The sequence below is a fragment of the Cynoglossus semilaevis genome, chromosome 6, assembly GCF_000523025.1.
Source record: "Cynoglossus semilaevis isolate Cse_v1.0 chromosome 6, Cse_v1.0, whole genome shotgun sequence".
NCBI classification, from domain to species: Eukaryota; Metazoa; Chordata; class Actinopteri; order Pleuronectiformes; family Cynoglossidae; genus Cynoglossus; species Cynoglossus semilaevis.
In genome coordinates this window covers 16,009,741-16,029,249 of record NC_024312.1, presented here as the reverse complement: position 1 = coordinate 16,029,249, position 19,509 = coordinate 16,009,741, and the positions used below count along the sequence as shown (strand labels likewise).

At 40.0% G+C, this 19,509-nt stretch overlaps 1 protein-coding gene across 1 annotated transcript in view; it reads left to right on the top strand.

The window, feature by feature from the left end:
- LOC103380426 (neural-cadherin-like) overlaps positions 1–19,509 on the top strand; it is a 95,985-nt gene that overhangs the window by 67,446 nt on the left and 9,030 nt on the right. Inside the window, exons 21-31 of the mRNA XM_008312406.3 lie at positions 452–681; positions 1,015–1,292; positions 3,252–3,466; positions 5,687–5,811; positions 5,924–6,051; positions 8,522–8,645; positions 9,674–9,857; positions 10,579–10,745; positions 13,876–14,140; positions 14,908–15,091; positions 17,487–17,734. Coding sequence (XP_008310628.1) covers positions 452–681; positions 1,015–1,292; positions 3,252–3,466; positions 5,687–5,811; positions 5,924–6,051; positions 8,522–8,645; positions 9,674–9,857; positions 10,579–10,745; positions 13,876–14,140; positions 14,908–15,091; positions 17,487–17,734 — 2,148 coding nt within the window. The remainder of the gene's footprint in view (positions 1–451; positions 682–1,014; positions 1,293–3,251; positions 3,467–5,686; positions 5,812–5,923; positions 6,052–8,521; positions 8,646–9,673; positions 9,858–10,578; positions 10,746–13,875; positions 14,141–14,907; positions 15,092–17,486; positions 17,735–19,509) is intronic.

The following is a 19,509-nucleotide window of genomic DNA, read 5'->3' as shown; positions in this document are numbered from 1 at the left end:
CTCTCGCAGCAAATTGGAGTTCTAAAGGTCAATTTGGAAGTGTCAGGTAAAGTCCTTGACATTTAAAAGGCGTTCGGCAAGAGTCAAAGACCATTATTGATGCCTCTGGATCCGAGGCCTTATCATTTTTGAAGATTAAAGATGACTGTCAACATTCTCCACATATTATTGGAGGGTGGCACCACTGATGTTATTGATTATGCTAGTCATTCATATATTTTCTGCACGACAGTCTTTCAAACACCCCTAACTCTATTTCATGAGGAAACTATAGATTTTTATGACTGAATTTGGTGATTCATTTAGGAAGAGGGTGTATAAAGTGGGATGGCGTGTTACTCGTGCTAATAGTAGAAGGATCTCCCTTCAGGACTGTGATCAACTCTTTTGTGGTCCTTGATGAGTCAGACGTTTCTTCTGTGTAAAACCCCTCTTCATTTGTCTGCTGAAGGCATTACAGCGAGAGACTTTATTGATTCTCCAATCGAGGTGAAGAGTCGGCTTGAGATGTTTTGGGAGTTCCTGTCTGAAACGCTGTCCGTCAGACCGGGGAGTATCAACATTTTCAGCATAGCAGACAGAGGAGAACGAACCGTGGACATTCATTTCTACGTGCTAACTGATAATGGCTACCAACACCCGGAGAAACTGCACGCTGTCCTCGCCGCACATAAAAAGAAGGTACATAAACCATCATGTGTGATAGATGGAGATCAACGCTCGTATATCTAGTCAAACAGCTGGGAGCGTGGGGTGAAGAGATAACTGGCAGTTCTATCTGCCTTTTTATTTTCGCACTAAGTTTCTGTGGTTTCTGCGTCAGCCCAGGTGTTCTTCTTTTTATATAACCATTAATTTGTTGTCTTTGTCTCACCTTTCACCCAGAAGTGTGATTTTTCTTTTATGGCTTATTTAAAAACATTGATATACTGTATAGTGGGACTAACTTCTTCTTCTGCTGCAATCATCGTGATTTTATTTCTTGTTTTTCTCACCTTCCCTGACTCTCCAAAGCTGCAGTCAGTGCTGCATGTGAACGTGAGTCAGTTGCAGGTAGATGAGTGCTTGCACACAGACTGCAAGAAATCCAGAGGCTGCTCCACACAGCTGAGCATCGGTGACTCGTCCACCCTGCTAGACTCTGGCCCTTTTTCCCTGGTCTCAGTGAGGGTGACGTCCTCGGCTGTCTGTGGTTGTTCTGCTAGAGAAATGACCCACCAACCCTGCTCCTTCTACGCCACTAACCCTTGCCTCAATGGGGGGACCTGCATTGATACACAGAATGGATACAGGTGAGAGAAATCCCTGCAAGTGTTCGGTGAAAGGTTAGATAGACAACAGAAATAGGAGTTTCTTAGTTCTGCCTGACATATTGACAATCTACCAAGGAATCACAGTGTTTTTAAATGAGTTGGTGATGAAGAAGATCGAATTAATCTGCTTTTCTTAACACACTTCCAATGTTGTCAACTCTCTAACCAGCGATAAAGATAGTGAAAGATTTTATTAATATATATATATATATATAGTTTTTCTTAATTTTTTTATCATATTTAGGAACATTAGTTTACCACGATTGATCATAAATAATCATGAAAAATGACTATTCCTGGTTCATTGCATCTGTTGGCTTTAGGTGAACAATAGTACAGAAAGCCATGATTACATCAGGAACATGGGCCCCCAGGTATAGTACCCAGAAACATTTCTAAAGCTATATACTCTGGGGAAAAAAATCAGTTAATTACTTAGATTTTGTTTTGTTTCTTTCAAAGGATGAGAGTTAATAGATAGATCAGTTCATAACCCTTGTCTTTTTAGAGCAATTGGAAGAAAACAAATTGTAAAGGGGCTTTACTGTTTTTTGTTTACTTCACATTTCTTGTGCACTGCTTTAAGTGTTAAACTTATCAGTAAAGAGAAAAAAGAGCCTGCACCGTCAGGTTTAGACCCTACAAGCCTTTACTTTGTTGTGAAAACTTTCCAGCGTTCCTCTATCACAAAAAACCCAGCATGCAGTTCAGTTCGTGCAGACGCTTAGTATGTCCACTTAAGATAACTTTAGGGAACAGGGATTACCACAACCCCCCCACAACTTCTCTAAATCTCATTTGATTCTGTTTACGGAGACATGCATTTAAAAGATAAGTCTTCAAAGATAAAATGTATGGATCTCATTGTTTACACTTTTGTCTCTTGAGTTTTTCTCGACTTAAGTTGCCGTGCACACTGGTGCGAAAAGCCCTTGAGAGAAATGTCTCTATCCTATATGTGCTCTTGTGTGAATGTATTCCATTTATTCTGTGTTCTGTCAAAAGTCAGAGCAGACAACCTCCACTTGATTAGATATTGTCAGTCAAAAGAGGGGGAAACATGAATCCACCTCCTTGATTGTGCTGGACATTTTTCTCAGGAGTAACATGGAAGTCAGGTAGTGAATCAGGCACATGCATATTTATACAATCAGCTGTAGTCTTCTGAAGATGTCACTATTGCCGTAAATGGATCAGTATTCCTGACAGGTGTTACCTCTCTCGCAGAATAAACAGCGATGTGAAGAAACAGCGTCTAACAGCCGTCAGTACACACAGCCTGAAAATAGATGGCTTTGACATTATCAGCACAGCCAGCTTGTCTCACATGCCTGCAATGGAGGGGACAGGATGAGATCAACCATCCTCTAACATCCATCCCTACCTTAGCTGTGACTGAACAGGTTGTATTTTATCAGTGTGTGAAACCCTTCTTTACGACGGCGTTGTATTATTAGCGATCATCCTTCTCAGAGAGCTGTTCTCAAAATAATAGCGATTTTACCCCCACACTGTATGAGTCGGGTTAGAACTGTGAGGAGGGCAGGTGTGCATGAAATAAGTGCAGAGTAGCACTGATGGTGCAGCGCTAAGAAAAGTGAAAGGAATAAAAATTAATTATCCCCTAACAAAGGAGATGTGACGTGTTAAGCGTGAGCGGTCTCCAGGGGGCAGCGCCGGTGTGTGAGGGATAGGACAATGTTATTGATGGTTAATTAGTATAATGAAAAAAAACTCATTTCATGCATTTAGGGATTTTGCTCCTGTCGATTGATCACCCCTCTCATTTGACCAGCCACGGTGTCCACTGTATATCAACAAGCCCATCTCAGACGGCTGCAGACACTGGGCAGTTTGACTTTCTGTCAGAATGGCAATTGTTTTCTTTTCCATTTGTTTTGTCTTGATTTCCTCTACTTTTTCTCCCTGATGTTCCAGATGCCACTGTCCTCCACAGCTAGAGGGGCCTGACTGTCAGCAGACAAGACTCAGTTTCCTTGGTGACGGCTATGCCTGGTTTCCCCCCATAAGGTCGTGCTTTGATAGCCATATTTCACTTGAGTTTATGACGGGGGACGACGATGGTCTGCTATTGTATGCTGGCCCAGTAGCCACTCTCATGCCTGGAGATGCTGAGGACTCTATGGCTCTAGGTAAAGAATGAAACTGAATATTTAGATGTGTGCCGTGGGACCTGTTCACTGGTACTGCACTAAAACGTGGAACTTAATTCTGTGCGCTTTATTACCGGGTGATACCTAACAAGATATATGAGACAAATTTTGTTTGTTAGTGTGCCGCAGAGGGATGGGGGAACTGACTCCCCTGAGTTGTACTATAAGCACTTAACGGAACCTTGCACAGTTTTGCAATTTAAGTGTGTGTGTTTGTGTGTGTGTGCATACACCCAAAGACTGTAAAAAACAAAGGTAGTCAGTGTCATACACACACAGTTTATTGTCATTCACTGTAAAGCTAAAGAGTGAGCCTTGCAATTAAGTGATTTTTTTTAGTACACAGAAATGCTGATTTTTTAATGGAGCACTAAAAGTGGGGCCTGTTTATTTTATATATAGATGCATCAGCACTGCCCTCTACCTGGGATTTCCCCAATATTTCTGCAGAAGGTTGTGAGGTGTTAACCTGTAGGTGGCAGTGTTTACCAATGGGAAATAGACCCAGGAGGTGGCAGTAATCAATTCAAATAGAATTACCATGAATTACCATCTAATCATTAAAGAAGAAGCAACCTTTTGAACCAAACCCTTCCTCTGAGGTGACTACAAATACAGATTTAAAACCTTGCTGGAAAATTTGTATTTAGGTGGATTAGGCACCAAAATACAGCTATTTAAATTTGGTCACAACACTGTCAGAGTCAGCAACACACAGCTTAGCACACTATAGTGCTGAGGTGGTCAAACACCAACTCACATCTCTGACCTGCCATAGCTCCAAACCCCGGACCTGTAGTCTGAGGTCAGCAGTGTCGGATGATACTTGTGGTACCTTTTCCTTTTTGTAGTCTAGACTGTTCTTTACAACTTTCCCTTTTGAATCTGTTTTTTTTTTTTTTGCAAGCCCAGGGTTTTAAATGTCCTTTAAATATCAAAATGTATAATTATCATTATAATTACCCAGATTTAGCATCATTGTTACTGCCTTTGTGTGTCGAAATGCAACCTTGAGATTCTGTGGGTAATTGTTAGTCTCTAAAACTAAATATATTTCTCACTGTTGCAGTAAAGGTTTGACCAAGGGAAAGAAAGGCTACACAAGTCAGAGACTGTGGCAGTCAGACAAAGACACGAGGTCGGCGTTTCTCAAGGCTGACACAAAAACCTGCTTTCTGAACTTAAAGTTGAATCCAACTTTCATTATGTCACTTGTAGAAAGAGCTTCAAGGCTCTCTCTCTCTCTCTCTCACACACACACACACACACACAACTATGGTGATATTACAGTAGAGGACATTAAATCTAAACCTCTCAGATCTCAGCTGTGTAACAGGGAAGGGGCTTAATTGTTATTGATGATTAGTGATAATTTATACATCAAACAATGGCTCTGATGATAACTGATGAATAACTGCCATCACAGTAGTATACAATCTGAAGTATTCCGGTGGTGCCATCTTCAGTGCCTGTAGCTATATTCAGAGTATGAAATCTGAATATCTCCTCTCACTCCCACGTACAGATTCCATTTATTATTCTCTTTACCCAAATGGTATTAAAACACTGTAATTTGCCATCGGTTATCTTCCATGCAAATAGTTGTAATTTTTCGCATTCCTTTGAGATTTCCGCCTCTACCCGATTATGTTCAAGATGAATTTAGTTCCATTTATAGGTCTCATGTTGATTTAAAATGAGATAAAAAAAACCCTCTGCTGCTGATGTCTAATTTCAGAAACCTACACTCATATAACCTAGGGTCATTCATGGCTCACTGCTTTGCTTGAGCCCCGTCCTTTTATTGATATTTTTCCAGACGTTTTTCCAACCCCTATTTTTTCGGTGATATCCAGATTCCCTGCTGTCACCAGCTGTGTTATTGTCATTGTCCTCTCTCTTCGTGTTCCGTTTGTTTTGAAGTGAGATGCTTTCATACATCCCCTGAGGTTTCCACAAGCCCCCACAAACTAGTTATTTACATTTTCTCCTTTCTGAAATGCATTCCATCACAGTGTTGTCCTGACCTTGATTGTACCTTTCGCCAGTGTAGGCAATTACTGTCATTTCTTTGCTCCACAGAACAGCAAGAGTTATTTAGGGATGCCGAATATTTCAATCAGGCCTTGAAATGTAACGTGTGGATGTTTCTATGTTTGAATTTGCAAAGATTGAACTTTGACCATACATGTTCCCCAGAGCTGATTGGTGGGATACCCAGTCTGAAAATTAATCATGGTTCGGGGACACTGGTTCTCCAGTTAAATAACCCTGGGGTATCTGACAGGCGCTGGCATCGGCTGGATGTGAAGAGCAACAGTAAGGTGAGGAGAGAGATTTATAACATCACATGTATCGCTCGCAATCTCGTAATAAGTGTCTGGCTACTGTACCGTCACGGACGATGACCTCTTTTCACTCCAATCCAAATCACAGGAAGTGCGCTTCACCCTGGATCAATGTTCAAGTGCCATTGTTATGGAAAGTGAAGGCGTGGACTCATGGGCTATGACAGAAGACCGCTCGTCCTGTGAAGTCCGTGGGGTCACTCCAAACAAGGACAAGTAAGACCACCGTGGAAATGGAACTGTTCACACCCACACTGTACACAAAACCTAGGTTCCTCTGAATGTTAGAACAAGCCGGTAAACCTGAAAACATTAAATCCCAAAATAAATATTAAACCTTTTAATAAACAAATAAAATAGGATTAGGAAATAAGGCTACATATTTTTAAGAAGCCTTGAATTTCTGGGTAAACTTACCAACGGTGTGGTTGTTGAGATCCCCAGAGAACCTTCCGTGGTTTTCCTGTGGGTGCAACCACTAATCTTCTAAAGTTCTCATTTTGGCCTTCCTATGTTGTTTTTAAAACCAAATACAAGCGAGGCCCACGGGGCCAGTGCCTAAACTGCCCCCACAGGGGTAAACAATTCTTCATTGAACAAAACATTAGCAGCCACCGTAGCAGCACTAGTTAGTAAATATGAATAACAAAAGATAGTTTGTTTACTGTTACAACAACACTGTAAACACAAAGTATTGAGGAACTAATTCACCAAGTTGTGTTAATCAGATAGTGATTTCCCTTCAGTCAGTTGGTCTTTGTCCGTCCGTCTGTGCAGTTGTGAGCAAAAATATTCTTTTTCTCAGAACCTTGACTGACAAGGATGTTTTTTAACCCAGCTGAATTTCATCAAAGAATTATTTGTCCTGGACATTTTATCTATACACACACACACACACACACAAACAATTTTCCCCATTTAGCAATGATTTATTGATCCATAGACCAAATGAGATATATCCACCACGTACCAAGGAACTTTATCTAAACTTAAACATGTCAAAGCAGAAAGGTTAATCCTAACTCTTTCTTCCTTCGAGCTGGAGAGATTTCTCATAATACAGAGTCAGAGACTGGAGAATTACAGAGACTATATATAAAAAAAACTAATTACAGGTGAGAAATACCTGTATGTCTGAGGAACTCTAAAATAACTGTCATGACTGGGAGTGTCTTTTTAGTCTAACTGAAGTGTTTCAGGCTGACACTAAGGTGTCAAAAAGATTTTCTGTTTTGTAAAAACATGTCATTGGATGAGTTAAGACAAACTCTGATGCTGTGGAGCTGCTGCTGTGCATCCAGAGCAGGGAAGAAAATGGAAAGAACACAGTATAGGAGTTGAATTTCGGTCTGTTTCTTAGTGAAAGGATAAAAAAAACCAACATATTGTAAAAGTCAATTCTAGAATCTACAGATATTGACACATTTTTTCCCAGTTTGATATAATACTGTAGTTTAAAGGTAACTCTTTTAAAGCGTAACTCACCATATTTTATTAATCTTAGGACAAACAACCATAAAACCACCCATAACCCTGAATGTAATATTTCTGTTGACATTGATTTAAAAGTGAAATCAGAAATAGTCTGGGTTTTTTTTAAATAAAACATCTTCCACATTGATAATTAAATGTAAGTGCTATGTCTGCAGCCAATGACTCCAGAGTTGGCCCTGGTCAAGGACCTGGCTGGTTCTGCACACCAACACATCTCTTTTAATTAGTTAGAAACTTGAGAGGGAAAAGAGTTTTAGATGGTGGTTAAACAGTACAAAATGAAACGCTAACCGTCACAGCAGCAGTATGTGTGGTTTAGGGATAGTTTTTTTTTTTTTTTCTTTTTGTTCAAACAGGGTTGAACATTTGTCCTACATTTTCTCTTACAATAGTTGAATGAATAGTTGTTGTTTTTTTATCTATGAATATCCCAGCTCCTAATAATGTGCTACCAGTGGATGTCGTCTCTCTCTTCCACTTCTGATACAGTCCCTTCAGTGAGTGGTGTCTAATACAGCGTTAAAATGTTTCAGAATGGAATCATTCTTCTTTAGGGTCACAGTTCAGCTTCTCAGCCTGCCAGTAGCTCTGTCTCTGGAGGGAAGGAAAACTGAGAATCTTCTGGAGTAATATTTGAGATGCCACCTGACCTCCCTGACCACATTTCTGCAAATTGCCCAGTTTTTGGTTGTTTTTTTTGTTTGTTTGTTTGTTTTTTTACCCACAGCTAGGTTTGTTTATCTCGTCTTTAGCTCGGCCGGTCAGAGTGGATTTCTTTTTGTTGTGTAAACAAAAATCTGCACAAGAACTGCATTTTTGTGTTTTATTCTTAATTGCCTTAATTGTTAAGAAGCTTAAAAAACATGTAGCGAGTGTCCACCCTCCTCTCGTCTAATTACCGGTACAGTTGGTTACTGTTTCTAATGGGGAGTGTGCCACTTCTTAACAAGCTCATTTGAAACTGTTTCCTCTCATCTGTGCAGCCACCTTCACTTTTTAAAAGTTCCCTTTTTAAAGCAAACAAGTGCTGTATGTTTTTAAAATATGGGGAAACAAACAGGAACAGCAAAATAACAACAGCGGGGAAATCTTATATATGGAGATTTTTATTTCACATTATATTTCACTGTGTGTATATGATCTGACAATGTCGTGGTTTTATTTAGATTTTTCTCTATTTTTTCATTCACAGGTATCTGAATGGGAGTTATGTATTACAGCTCGGAGGGGTCAGTGAGAACATATCTTATGAATATCCACAGTTGCAGCACAAACACTTCACTGGCTGTATAAGGAACCTGCTCGTGGACAGCAAGGTGAAGCATTTATCAGTTTTATGTGCACATTAGCGTCAGGCCTGTTTATGAGGCCTGAATGTAGATGAATATACTGTATTATATACGCTCTTGGCTTAGCTTTTATTCTCTACCTGCTAAGACGGCCAAAGGCCAGATTTCATGTTAGAATTTGAATTTGACCACAAGGATGCGCCACTGACATGATAAATAATCCAGGCCCTTGCTTTTCACTTGTGCTCCTGATTAATCTCTGCACGTCTCAGATCCTTGTTATCAATATGCAACCCACAGGAACTCAGAGTAGCTTTGCAAACCACTGTTTCTATTCCATCTACTATGGATGGCCAGGAGGAAACTTAAAACAGTCTTTGAAAACAAACATTCATCGTTTCTCTGTTAATCAACGAGACACGACTTTGTCAGACAGGTTGAGGACATTCCCTTTCCCACAAAGCATTTGCAGAACAGGCATTGTTTGCATCCAATTATTTCTCTGCAGTTTGTTGGGGGTATTGCTTTGTTTCTTGCTCCATTACCACCACCACCTTGAATAATGGCTTCACGTAGGGCCACTGGCAGGAGTTGTGCATCGAGTAAAGTGTTCTTAACTCATGTGTGGTTCTTTGACCAAGTTTCACTTTCATTTATGATGCATAATAATGTAACATTTTATAAACATACTGTGTGTGTTCAAAACATTTTCCAAAATTATTCTTTTGCAAAAGAGGACAAGTAAATGAGGTGACATGTCATTTTGCACTTTGTTTGACTCCCTTCTCCATTTAAATGAAAAATAAATATGAAACAATATAACAATAAAAATGCCCTTTTTCAGAAAAGAGAAACAAAGACATAATTTGTCAAAAATGAGATATGTGTTGGACGTCTTTAATGATATTCAGTGACCATTTTTTTCTTTTTGCAATTCAATCGCTCGTCATTCATCTAAAATGACTGCAAGAACAAAGACATCTGTTTGACTTCTATTCCACTGATAAATTATGTTCCTCTCCACACTGGTTTCTTTTTCTTCTTTATCACTGCAGCTCTATGACCTTGGCTCACCAGCTGAATCCCTCAATACCGTGCCAGGCTGCTCTCTTATTGATGACCGGTGCACCAACACAGGGCAGCGTTCCTCCTGTGGCAAGAGGGGCCACTGTCATGACGAGCGGGGTTCTTTCAGCTGCCTTTGTGAGCTCGGGTTCACAGGTCCGCGGTGTGATCAAGGTAAACATTTGGAATTGTTTGGGATTAGATTAGATTAGATTGCCTTACAGCAAGAAAGAATACTGATTGGCCCTCCTGTAACTGATAATGGAGATCACATGTTCTGTTCTTTGTGAAATTGTACTTTGAATTCATTCCTCAGTCCAAAAACATGCTGGACATTTGGACACCAATGACCAGTGGTATTTTCTTGGGGAGGCCTAGGGATGCAGGGCTTCCTCACGTTTTTCAGAAAATTACTATAATTTAAATAAAAACACTGATGTCTCCTTTGTCTATTTGAGAGGGTGTCTTATGGTGTGTAAAACAGCGCCCCTCTAAATGTGAAATGTAAAAACATGGTACTGCACTCTGTTGTCTGTGAAGGAGTTGGTCTGCCTTCTGGGTATGTGGCCCTATGAAAGACTGGTAAACTGACCCACTCTTATCCGATGACTACTAGGACTGGCTCTAATTTCCCCTGTGAACCTGAAATGGATGAAGGGGAGAAGTTGAATGAGTTTGCAAATGTTTGCAAAGAAACATTTGCAATGCCAATTCAAGTGTTTACAGACGAAATGAGATACCTATATATAAAAAATGTCACGTTGCTGCTGAGTTAAGATAAACCTCCTTTAGTACTTAGTGCTAGAACAGCATGTCCTCGCTCTGGTACTGCTTTGTTTTTCCCACATGACAGATTCATTCAACAACTTCTTCTTTTGTGTTCCTGATTGACAAGTGGCACCAGAGTTTTCTTTCGACGGCCGGAGCCACATCCAGTTCCAGCTCTCGTGGTCTCCCCCAGCCCGTCAGACCAGAGTTCAGCTGGGTGTGCGGACACGGTCTGCTGCCGGTGTCCTCTTCAGTCTCCACTCCCAGGAGCAGAATGAATATCTACGTTTGGAGGTGAGTCATGGCTTCCCCTCACCCTGACAGCTTTGATTGTTTGTGAGAGGCAAAGTAATCATTAGGGCTTGCAGTATTATTGCCACAAACTCTTGTCAAACAGAGAGTGATTAATATCAGGGTTGGAGACATATGGGTGGATACTGACGAGGCTGGTGATTGACAAATGCATCTTCTCAACAAGGACTTTAAGTACATTTGCACAGGGCTGAAGTTAAGCCTCTGCCATTTGAGAAAAAGAAAAATTAGACATCTTTTGTGCAGGGTTATTTCCATCTCCTGTCTCAGTCTCGGTTCAGGAAGACCATGCAGTAATTTCAGGGCAGAGTCTCCTTGAATCAAAGTCAGAACTCTTGCTCTGTACTTGAGGGTTTTGACACTGCTTGCTTCGAGTGGTAAACCCAAAGTCACACTGCTCCCAGTGCCGGAGCGGTGGTAGAGTGGTGCTCGCGGGGTGTGATTTTGTAGTATTCACGTCTACTTCACTTCACACCTTCATACACAATACCCCTGACTCACATGTTCATGGGTTGATAGGTTGCTTTGTTACCTGTCAAACTGTCTGTCTCACTGACAGACTGATTGTAAACACAAGCACTGAGTAAACGCTTCCCTCAGAGCTTTACCTTTTAATGCCAGGTGTTTTATTTCACAGCCAATGGCATTCAAAGCCTACTAGGCACTCTGGGTCAGATACCCCCACAGTGGTATACACACTGGATACACATATGTGTGTATGTTATATTTGGAAATAACATAAAAATGAGCACACATATACGGTCTTAACTTTATATATACAATAATATAAATTATGTATATATATATATATGTATATATATATATACATTTTTTTATTGCCATGGAAATATATATATATATATATTTCCATGACACGGTATATATATATATATATAATGTCCCAAAATACCAGGTTGGGGTTTACATGAAGAGCATCCAGTGTTTCCCAGCAGGAAACCTGATGCTCTTGTTTTTTCTACAGAGATTTAGACTGAGGATTAAGGATGAAAATTAATAAGAATTCACAAATTACTATTTCATACTTTAAATCTTTTTTTTATTTGATTTTAGAAAAATTGAATCTGAATGAAAAAAAATTCCTCGGGAGAAATTAAAAAACCACTACAAATAACAACTTTTACAAAATAAACACAAAAAACAGAATTTTTTGTGTGAGAGAAACCTAAGGCAGACACATTTTTTTATTGTCATGGAAATCAGCCTGTCTCCAATTCCCTGTGGACCCTCATTTTTAAATTATTAATGAAACTGATGGCACCTCAGTCTGACTTAGTAACACCTGGGACTGGAACAAAGAGTAACTTTGTTAAAGTTTCAGACTGAAAGGTGCCACCAGTTTTCAGTAGCACAGGAAATACAGCACATTGTTAATAAATGAAATTCAAATGGAAATAAATTCCATAAAGTATGGCTCAATGTTTTTGTATTTTGCATGTATTTCCCCAATATTTCACAGAATCATTAAGCAAGCCGACTAACGATTCCAGCTACTTGAACCAAATAAAGTAAATTCCCTCATCGCCAGAATTTATTTAATAATTCTAAACTCTATCACATTGTTTCTCTTGCATGCCCTCTAGTGGCATCACGCACACCAAACACACACACGTGTCTCTGAAAAGAATTAAAGAGAAGCGAATGAATGGAAGGATGGATCGGTGAACACTTTTTCTTTTAGGGAGTCTGTAAACCACATAAGGGGAAACCAACATTGTCTTCCTTTGGTACATCCTCACAGTGACAGGACAGGAAAAATACTCCTGCCTTTACGATTTATGAAAACCTCTGATGTCTTCCTGCGACTACACACTGAAGCACACTTTTTAGAGCTCGGATTTTCGCACAGCTCTTTAAAACTCTTTGTGTGTTTGCAGAGAACAATTTGAGGGACGGTCTCTATCTTCCCCATTCTTCCCCTTCAGGGTAGATATTGGATACTGTTTACATGGGAAAAATAACCACAAAGGTTAAGAGGGTTTACTTTATCTTGGAATAAACAGCATTTTCTCTCCAAGGACTCTGAAGTTCTGAACATTTGCTAATGCTGTCTCTGAAGAAGGTCTTTAAACTTTTATGCACCACTCTTTCAGTAACTACCAACTCTGAAGTAGATTTATCTCTGATATTTGTTTTTTTTTTTTAGTTATCTAATTAAACTAGACTAGCCTCCATAGGTCTCCGCAATTTTAAATTTCACTTTGACATTTTGTGTTTAGTGGTGACTGCACTTTTCTGGGGAAACTGTAGAAATTTTATTTAAAATAATAATAATTTTTTTCCTGACTATTGATTAAATCCATTGTTCTGTGCTCATTATTGTTGTGGTCTTGAGTGCATGGCTGAGGAAGTTCGCAGAGCAACGTCAGCTCTCTCTCTTGCTGCAAGTGTGTGTTTGTGTGTGTGTTTGTGTGTGTGTGTGTGTGTCCAGTAGGGGAGATACATTTGGAATATCCATGCTGAGGGAGCAATAGTTATTGCCGAATGAGCTGAAAGTGAATAATCTTGCCCCACTGTTTCCAATTAAGCTTTGGACATGTACAAGCTGCAGTTATGGGAGCCCCTCATTGGTGGAGACCATTGTGTTCTCTCAACCTTAACTGCTGAAGATAATTGTTGTTTCTTGTATACCTTCCCTTCGGGATGACTCTTCCTTCTGCCATGCAGTGATGTGTGCACTGGCGCAGCACAGCATCGTGCCTAAGAAATTGCCCTATTAATTTTAACCTGTACATTTTTTAAGCCTTTTCTCTGGCCCTGTTCGCTACAGAGTCGTCTCTGAGCAGCTAAATCTAACAACAACTTGTTTGGCTTATCTGTCATGACATTTTCTCTACGGGATGTGATCTACTTCTCAATATGTCGTTGTGTTCTACATTTTTCGCCCGTCAACTCGGAACGCCATGAGGGAGCTGTAGATTTTGGCTGATTTCGTGTCAGCTATCAGATAACCTCATTTATGTAGTCATATAAATCAAAGCTAATAAAGTCATGATCAGATATTGCACCCGTTTTGAAAGCGTGTTTAAAAATGTATTTTATGCTTTTTATTCTTTTAAAGTTCAATTTAATGAACTACAATGTTTTTATTCAGGTTGTGCAGGGTCTCTTGGCGGTCTTCTACAACCTCGGTGATGGCAACTACAACATTTCTCTGCCCTACTATCGTCTGGACGACGGGGACTGGCATGAAGTGCAGTTGGATCGATACGGGAGAGAGTTCACGCTGTATCTAGATGGTGGTGGAGGGCGTCGACAAGTCACAGCCTCTCCTGGTCGGAGCCAAGAAATCATAATTGATCCATCGCTGGTGATGATTGGAAACTCTTTTCCATCAGGACACAACCGAAGTTTCCTCGGTGAGTGTCTGCCTATCAAATTTGTTAGTGAAGTTGTTAGTGTTTGTACAATAAGAGGACAATGATCGTCGGTTCCACAGTGTAGAGGTTAGCACACCTGCCTGAGGCAAGCAGAGAGTCCTGGGGTTGATTCCCAGAGGAACCACATGCTTGGCGCTTGCTAGGGCCTGCAAACAGCATATCTGCTGCTAACACAACAATTTCCCAAATATGGGATCGATATAGTAATAATAATAATAATAATATGGACACAAACATGTTTGCCAAAGTTGAATAACATAAGAGCTCTTCAACAGTTAAATTAGCAAACACCTAATAAAGTTAGCTTGGACTAAATGGGTTAGATCTCATCCTTACCTCTCACTGCTGGGTTCACACTTCACAGCCCGGCCCTGAGGTATTTTGAACCCTTAGGTTCAAGTAGATGAGTTCAAATCAGTCAGTGCCTCTTATCTGTATTTAAATGATATGTTCACCCCGTACTCCCAGCTGTGACAGAAAACTAACCAGCAAAAAAAATCTACCCATGCTGATAGCTCAGCTTGAGGCTGTTTGTGTGTTTTCATGCATCGGTCTGCAGGTGTGTCTCTGTCTTTGTGTCTACGTGTATATGTTTGAGTTCATACCCCTGCTGTGGCTTAAATGTGAGTTCATTAAAGATGTAGCCTGAGGACTAGTTTTTTATTGTGTCTTTTGGCATTTTTACACTCTCTCTAAACTTTTTTTTCCCCCTCTCGCATTCTCTCCTTTCTACTCTGTTTTGCCAGGTTGTTTGCGAGATGTGTGGTTTAACAGCCACCGCATTTCCCTGGATGGAGAGCAACTTTCAGAGGATCTTCACGTGGTCACTTCACAGGGCGTCTCTGTCGGCTGCTCTTCAGAAGCCTGTCGGAAACATCATTGCTCACCTCCCCTGGTCTGTGTGGATCTCTGGAGACATCACGAATGCAGGTTCTGTGAAAACACTCAATGAATAACTTCACAAGAGAAGTAGGAAGCCAGGCGTGGTATTTACACACATACAGTATCTGGAGCAGAGCTGCCTGAGCCCTGCTTATAATAAATATAACACCAGCTCCCAAGTTGCTAATTATATTTACAAATGATGTTAAGAACCACGTATGCCTTTTAGGTACAGATTTATTACATGGAAATGGCTGACATATTGAAACTGCTACAAGGTGGGTCACATAAGGTTGAATGCTGTGCACTGTTGTATTCTGCCAATTAATTAGCTCTGGCAAACAGCGGGAAAGAAGGGAAACAGTTGAGCTATAAGTTGCCGTTCCATAATCCAGTGATTCTCAACCACTGTGTAGTGTTCCAGGGGAGATAATCTTGTGCCAGGGAAAATTATCCAATTTCCTGTAATTGGTCTGGAAAATATAATTTTTTAACTTTAAATAGTTTCCCTGTCCGTCTAAAACAATAATTAAATACAAGTAGCAGATGGCCATAAAAACTCACTGTGATGTTTGTGTGTCAGTGCTGTGTTCAACTAAACAGGACCAGGTTTCACGGTGAGTAGGTAAATTGTGAATAAATTATCTTTATATTTACTGTAGTTTTTTACTCCTGCAAAAATGCAAATTTGTTTTTGGTTTTAGTGCAGAAACCTATGAAGTCTATTGTTTTTAACAGTCTAATCATGTACTTAAACAGCTAACAAGCATGTCATCAGGACAGGCAGGTATTAACTTGTCCAGGCCGATAAATACACATAAATACAGCTTAGCTGTACACCTTACGTTGAATAAAGCTCTACGGTGTAGATCTTCAAAGAACAGATGGGCGTCTACGCGAAGGGCAGAATGTGAAATTAAGCCACATTTGAAACATTAAAACATTAACCAACAATTATAGTGTGTGTTTAATATACATGAGAAACCAAATAATGAGTGCTGCGTGATAAAGGTGGTTTGGTGGTATGCTGTAGAATGAATCTGAACTGAACTGACTTTTTTCAGCCACATCTGTCCTTGTGCTTTTAATACGTTTCATCTACTTTAGAGAATAGCTTTAGAATCCTCCTAATGTTGCCTGCTCAGCACACAACTGCAGTTTTTTACAAGTTTATTAGCTGGTTTATATAGTGGAGCGTTTAGCAGCTGAAGCACCAGATATTTCCCTGAGGGAAAAAACCCCAAAACAGAGCTTTTTTAGAACTAAAAGTGACCAGGAACAGAAGCACAAATGGACAATAATATTCCAGCTCCTTAACAAATAGGTGTGAAAAAGGCAGAGCTTGGTTATACAGTGGAGCGTTTTACTTGAAAGTGGGATTACAGTGTTGAATGAAGTTCCAGTCTCTAAAAAGAAGTTCTGTTCTAACTGAGCTTCTCAATGAATTCTGCCCAAGTTTGGGTTGTGGCTCTGTGGTTAAGAATCACTGCTTTAGGGTTACTGTGTGTAAAAAAAAAAAAAAACAAAACCAAAAAAAAAAAAAAACAAAACCAAAAAAAAAAAAAAAAAAACAAAACCAAAAAAAAAAAAAAAACAAAACCAAAAAAAAAAAAAAAAAACCCACAAAACTAAAAACTAAACACCAAAATATACAAAAATAACATAAACCAAGTTGTCCTGTAGTGGATGTAACAGCACTATAGTAAAGCTGATGATGATGAGTGACCAGTCCATGTTGTCAAAACACACCTGAAAACATGGAATCCCTTACTGTGAATTACTGTGTGATTCTGCTAATTCACCTCTATCCATCAGCAGTTAGTCAACACTGTTATTCAAAACATTTGTTGTAAAAAAACAAGGAGGTTTCATCACGATTTAAAAAATGCATGTTACTGACACCTCTGGCCATTTACAGGTAAATTTGTCAGATAAGAAACTTGGATTTGTGACCATAGAAAGTGATCATTAGTGTTTACAGTATGAAGTGTGTCCAGCAGATGGCAGCTCGACTGGTTTGTCTTAGTTGTCCATTTTCATTACCATGTCTCATGACTGTGATTCAACACTGAATATCCATATTCTGTGAATGTAGCACAGCCTCAGGACACACCGCACTGAGAGGAGAAGGGGTGAATGATCTACAGGGGATGTTTTGTACAAATAGTACTGCGGTACTAGTGCCGTAAAGACTAAAGGCAATCTTAGCCTGTCGCTTTTTGTGTTTATATATATATATATAGTATAAAGTACTCTTGAAAGTATGTGACCTTCAAAGAACATATCTTTAAACCTGATATGAGGTCTTCCTCCTGAGGGATCTATTCTTACACCGTCAGCAGTGGTCTGCGGTGTGGATTCCACTCTACCTTTCATCTGAATCCCCCCCCTGCCTCCCCCTAGTGTTTCTCACCTGCTTTACACTTCTGTCTCCTCTGCACAGGTGCCCTGCAGGCCACTTGACCAAAGAAAGCCCCCTGGGCAAAGTGTGTGTCTATACGTTGTGCGCGAGCCGGCCGTGTCGCCATGGCACATGTGTGGCGCACTCTCCGTCCCGCTACACGTGCCAGTGCACGGAGGGTTACCGTGGACGTCACTGCGAGGTGACGCTCGCCATGTTCCACGAGGACGGCAACAGCCTCAGCCTCAGCTCCATGTTTGCCATCAGCATCTGTGTCCTGGCCTTCCTAGGTAGTTATGTCGACTACGTCATCTTCTACCTGTGGTAACAATGTCGTTTCATCTGTGACCATTTACCGCACGTTTTTATTTGTTCTCATATTGATTTTTTTTTTTGTCCGTGTTTGCCTTAAAGAGTCTTTTTGTTTATCGTCCGTTGCCATCTTCTGTTTTAATGTTTCCTACCATTATCATTGTGTAATTCTTGCATGCTTTGTCTGTAACATCCGTCTGTCTGCAGCTGATTGTTACAGTACACAATTTTCATGCTCATGCGCACACACACACACACCCACACACACACACCCACACACACACACCCACACACACACACCCACACACACACACACCCACACACACACACCCACACACACACACACACCCACACACACACACCCACACACACACACCCACACACACACACACGCACGTAACTTGTAGCACACGTAACTTGTAGCTGTATTGATCTACTGTGCCAGACTGTGATTTCTCTGTGGAATGTTGGTGGAAACATGATAAATATCTGCAGTGGAAGGTAAGCAGGGGAGAACACATCGCACATAATAATTTGTGATTCATGGAGAAGGTGTAAATGTCCCCGCAGAATCATGGGGATTCCTTTATGTGTTTCTCTGTGTTTCATCAATTCTTTGCCTACTGTCTCGCTCTGTGTTTTTCTCTCTTCTCAGAAGTCAATTTCACTCTTAGCCTTACTTTTTTATCTGTCCAACTTCTTTTATTTTCCCCCATCCAGTCATTTTGACCCACTTTATGTCTTGCTTTCACCTCACATGTCTGAACGCAGCTCTTTTTTTCCTTCTCCCTCAGTCTACCTGCACGTGTTCATATTCAGCACTTTGTGTTTAAATCTTTAATAATGTATAACTGCCACAGTGTTGTCAAACAGACAGTGTTCACTCTCCGTCTGTGTGCCTGTGTACTATTTCTTATGGTACAAAACAATCCCATCACAGACTAGAAATATGTCAATAAGGATAAAGGTGAATACATAGTGCATATATAGTGCAATATATGTATATATATATGTATGTATATATATTTTGTATGTGTACATATGCGTGTACATATCTATGTATATATGTATATATATGTGATTTTAAAATTATATGTTTTAATCTGATTGATCACAGGGTATCTACAGATAAATAACAATTAATCATGATTAATCTAGATAAATCAACATTACTAAATACGACAATTTCTTTTTTTTTTTCCTCTATATTCCTGGATTGAACAAACAACAGCAGGTAGATGTTTGTGTTTCACATCTGTTTTTATCTGTGGTTAATCCAAACGGAATTATTAATGTGACAAATGTCAAGAAAGATTTTAGTCACGGCCGTGCATCTTGACGGTTGCTCGTAGAACGTCTCAAGAATTACTTTCAAACCTTCGTTGAAGCAGTTGTCTTCAACACTATTAATCAGTCTACGGTCCTTCGCGATCCATTCAACAACATTGTCAGCTAGTTATACTGATCTGTACACGGTGAGGCCGCTCTGGCAAGCCAGGAGTCTGACCTGAAGGTTAATCTCCCGCAAACACCTGCTGGATGTTGAGATGATATGTTAGCCTGAGGAGCTACATGAAAAAACAGAAATGTTTGCACGATGTGTTTAAATAACCATGTGTGCATCGACTCACACATCAACAATTAATGGATGGAAGGTGGATTTATTAGATATACAGTTTATATATATATATATATATATATATATATATATATAGTACAGTACATGTGTCAGTCCGCTCATGCAGTCAAATGT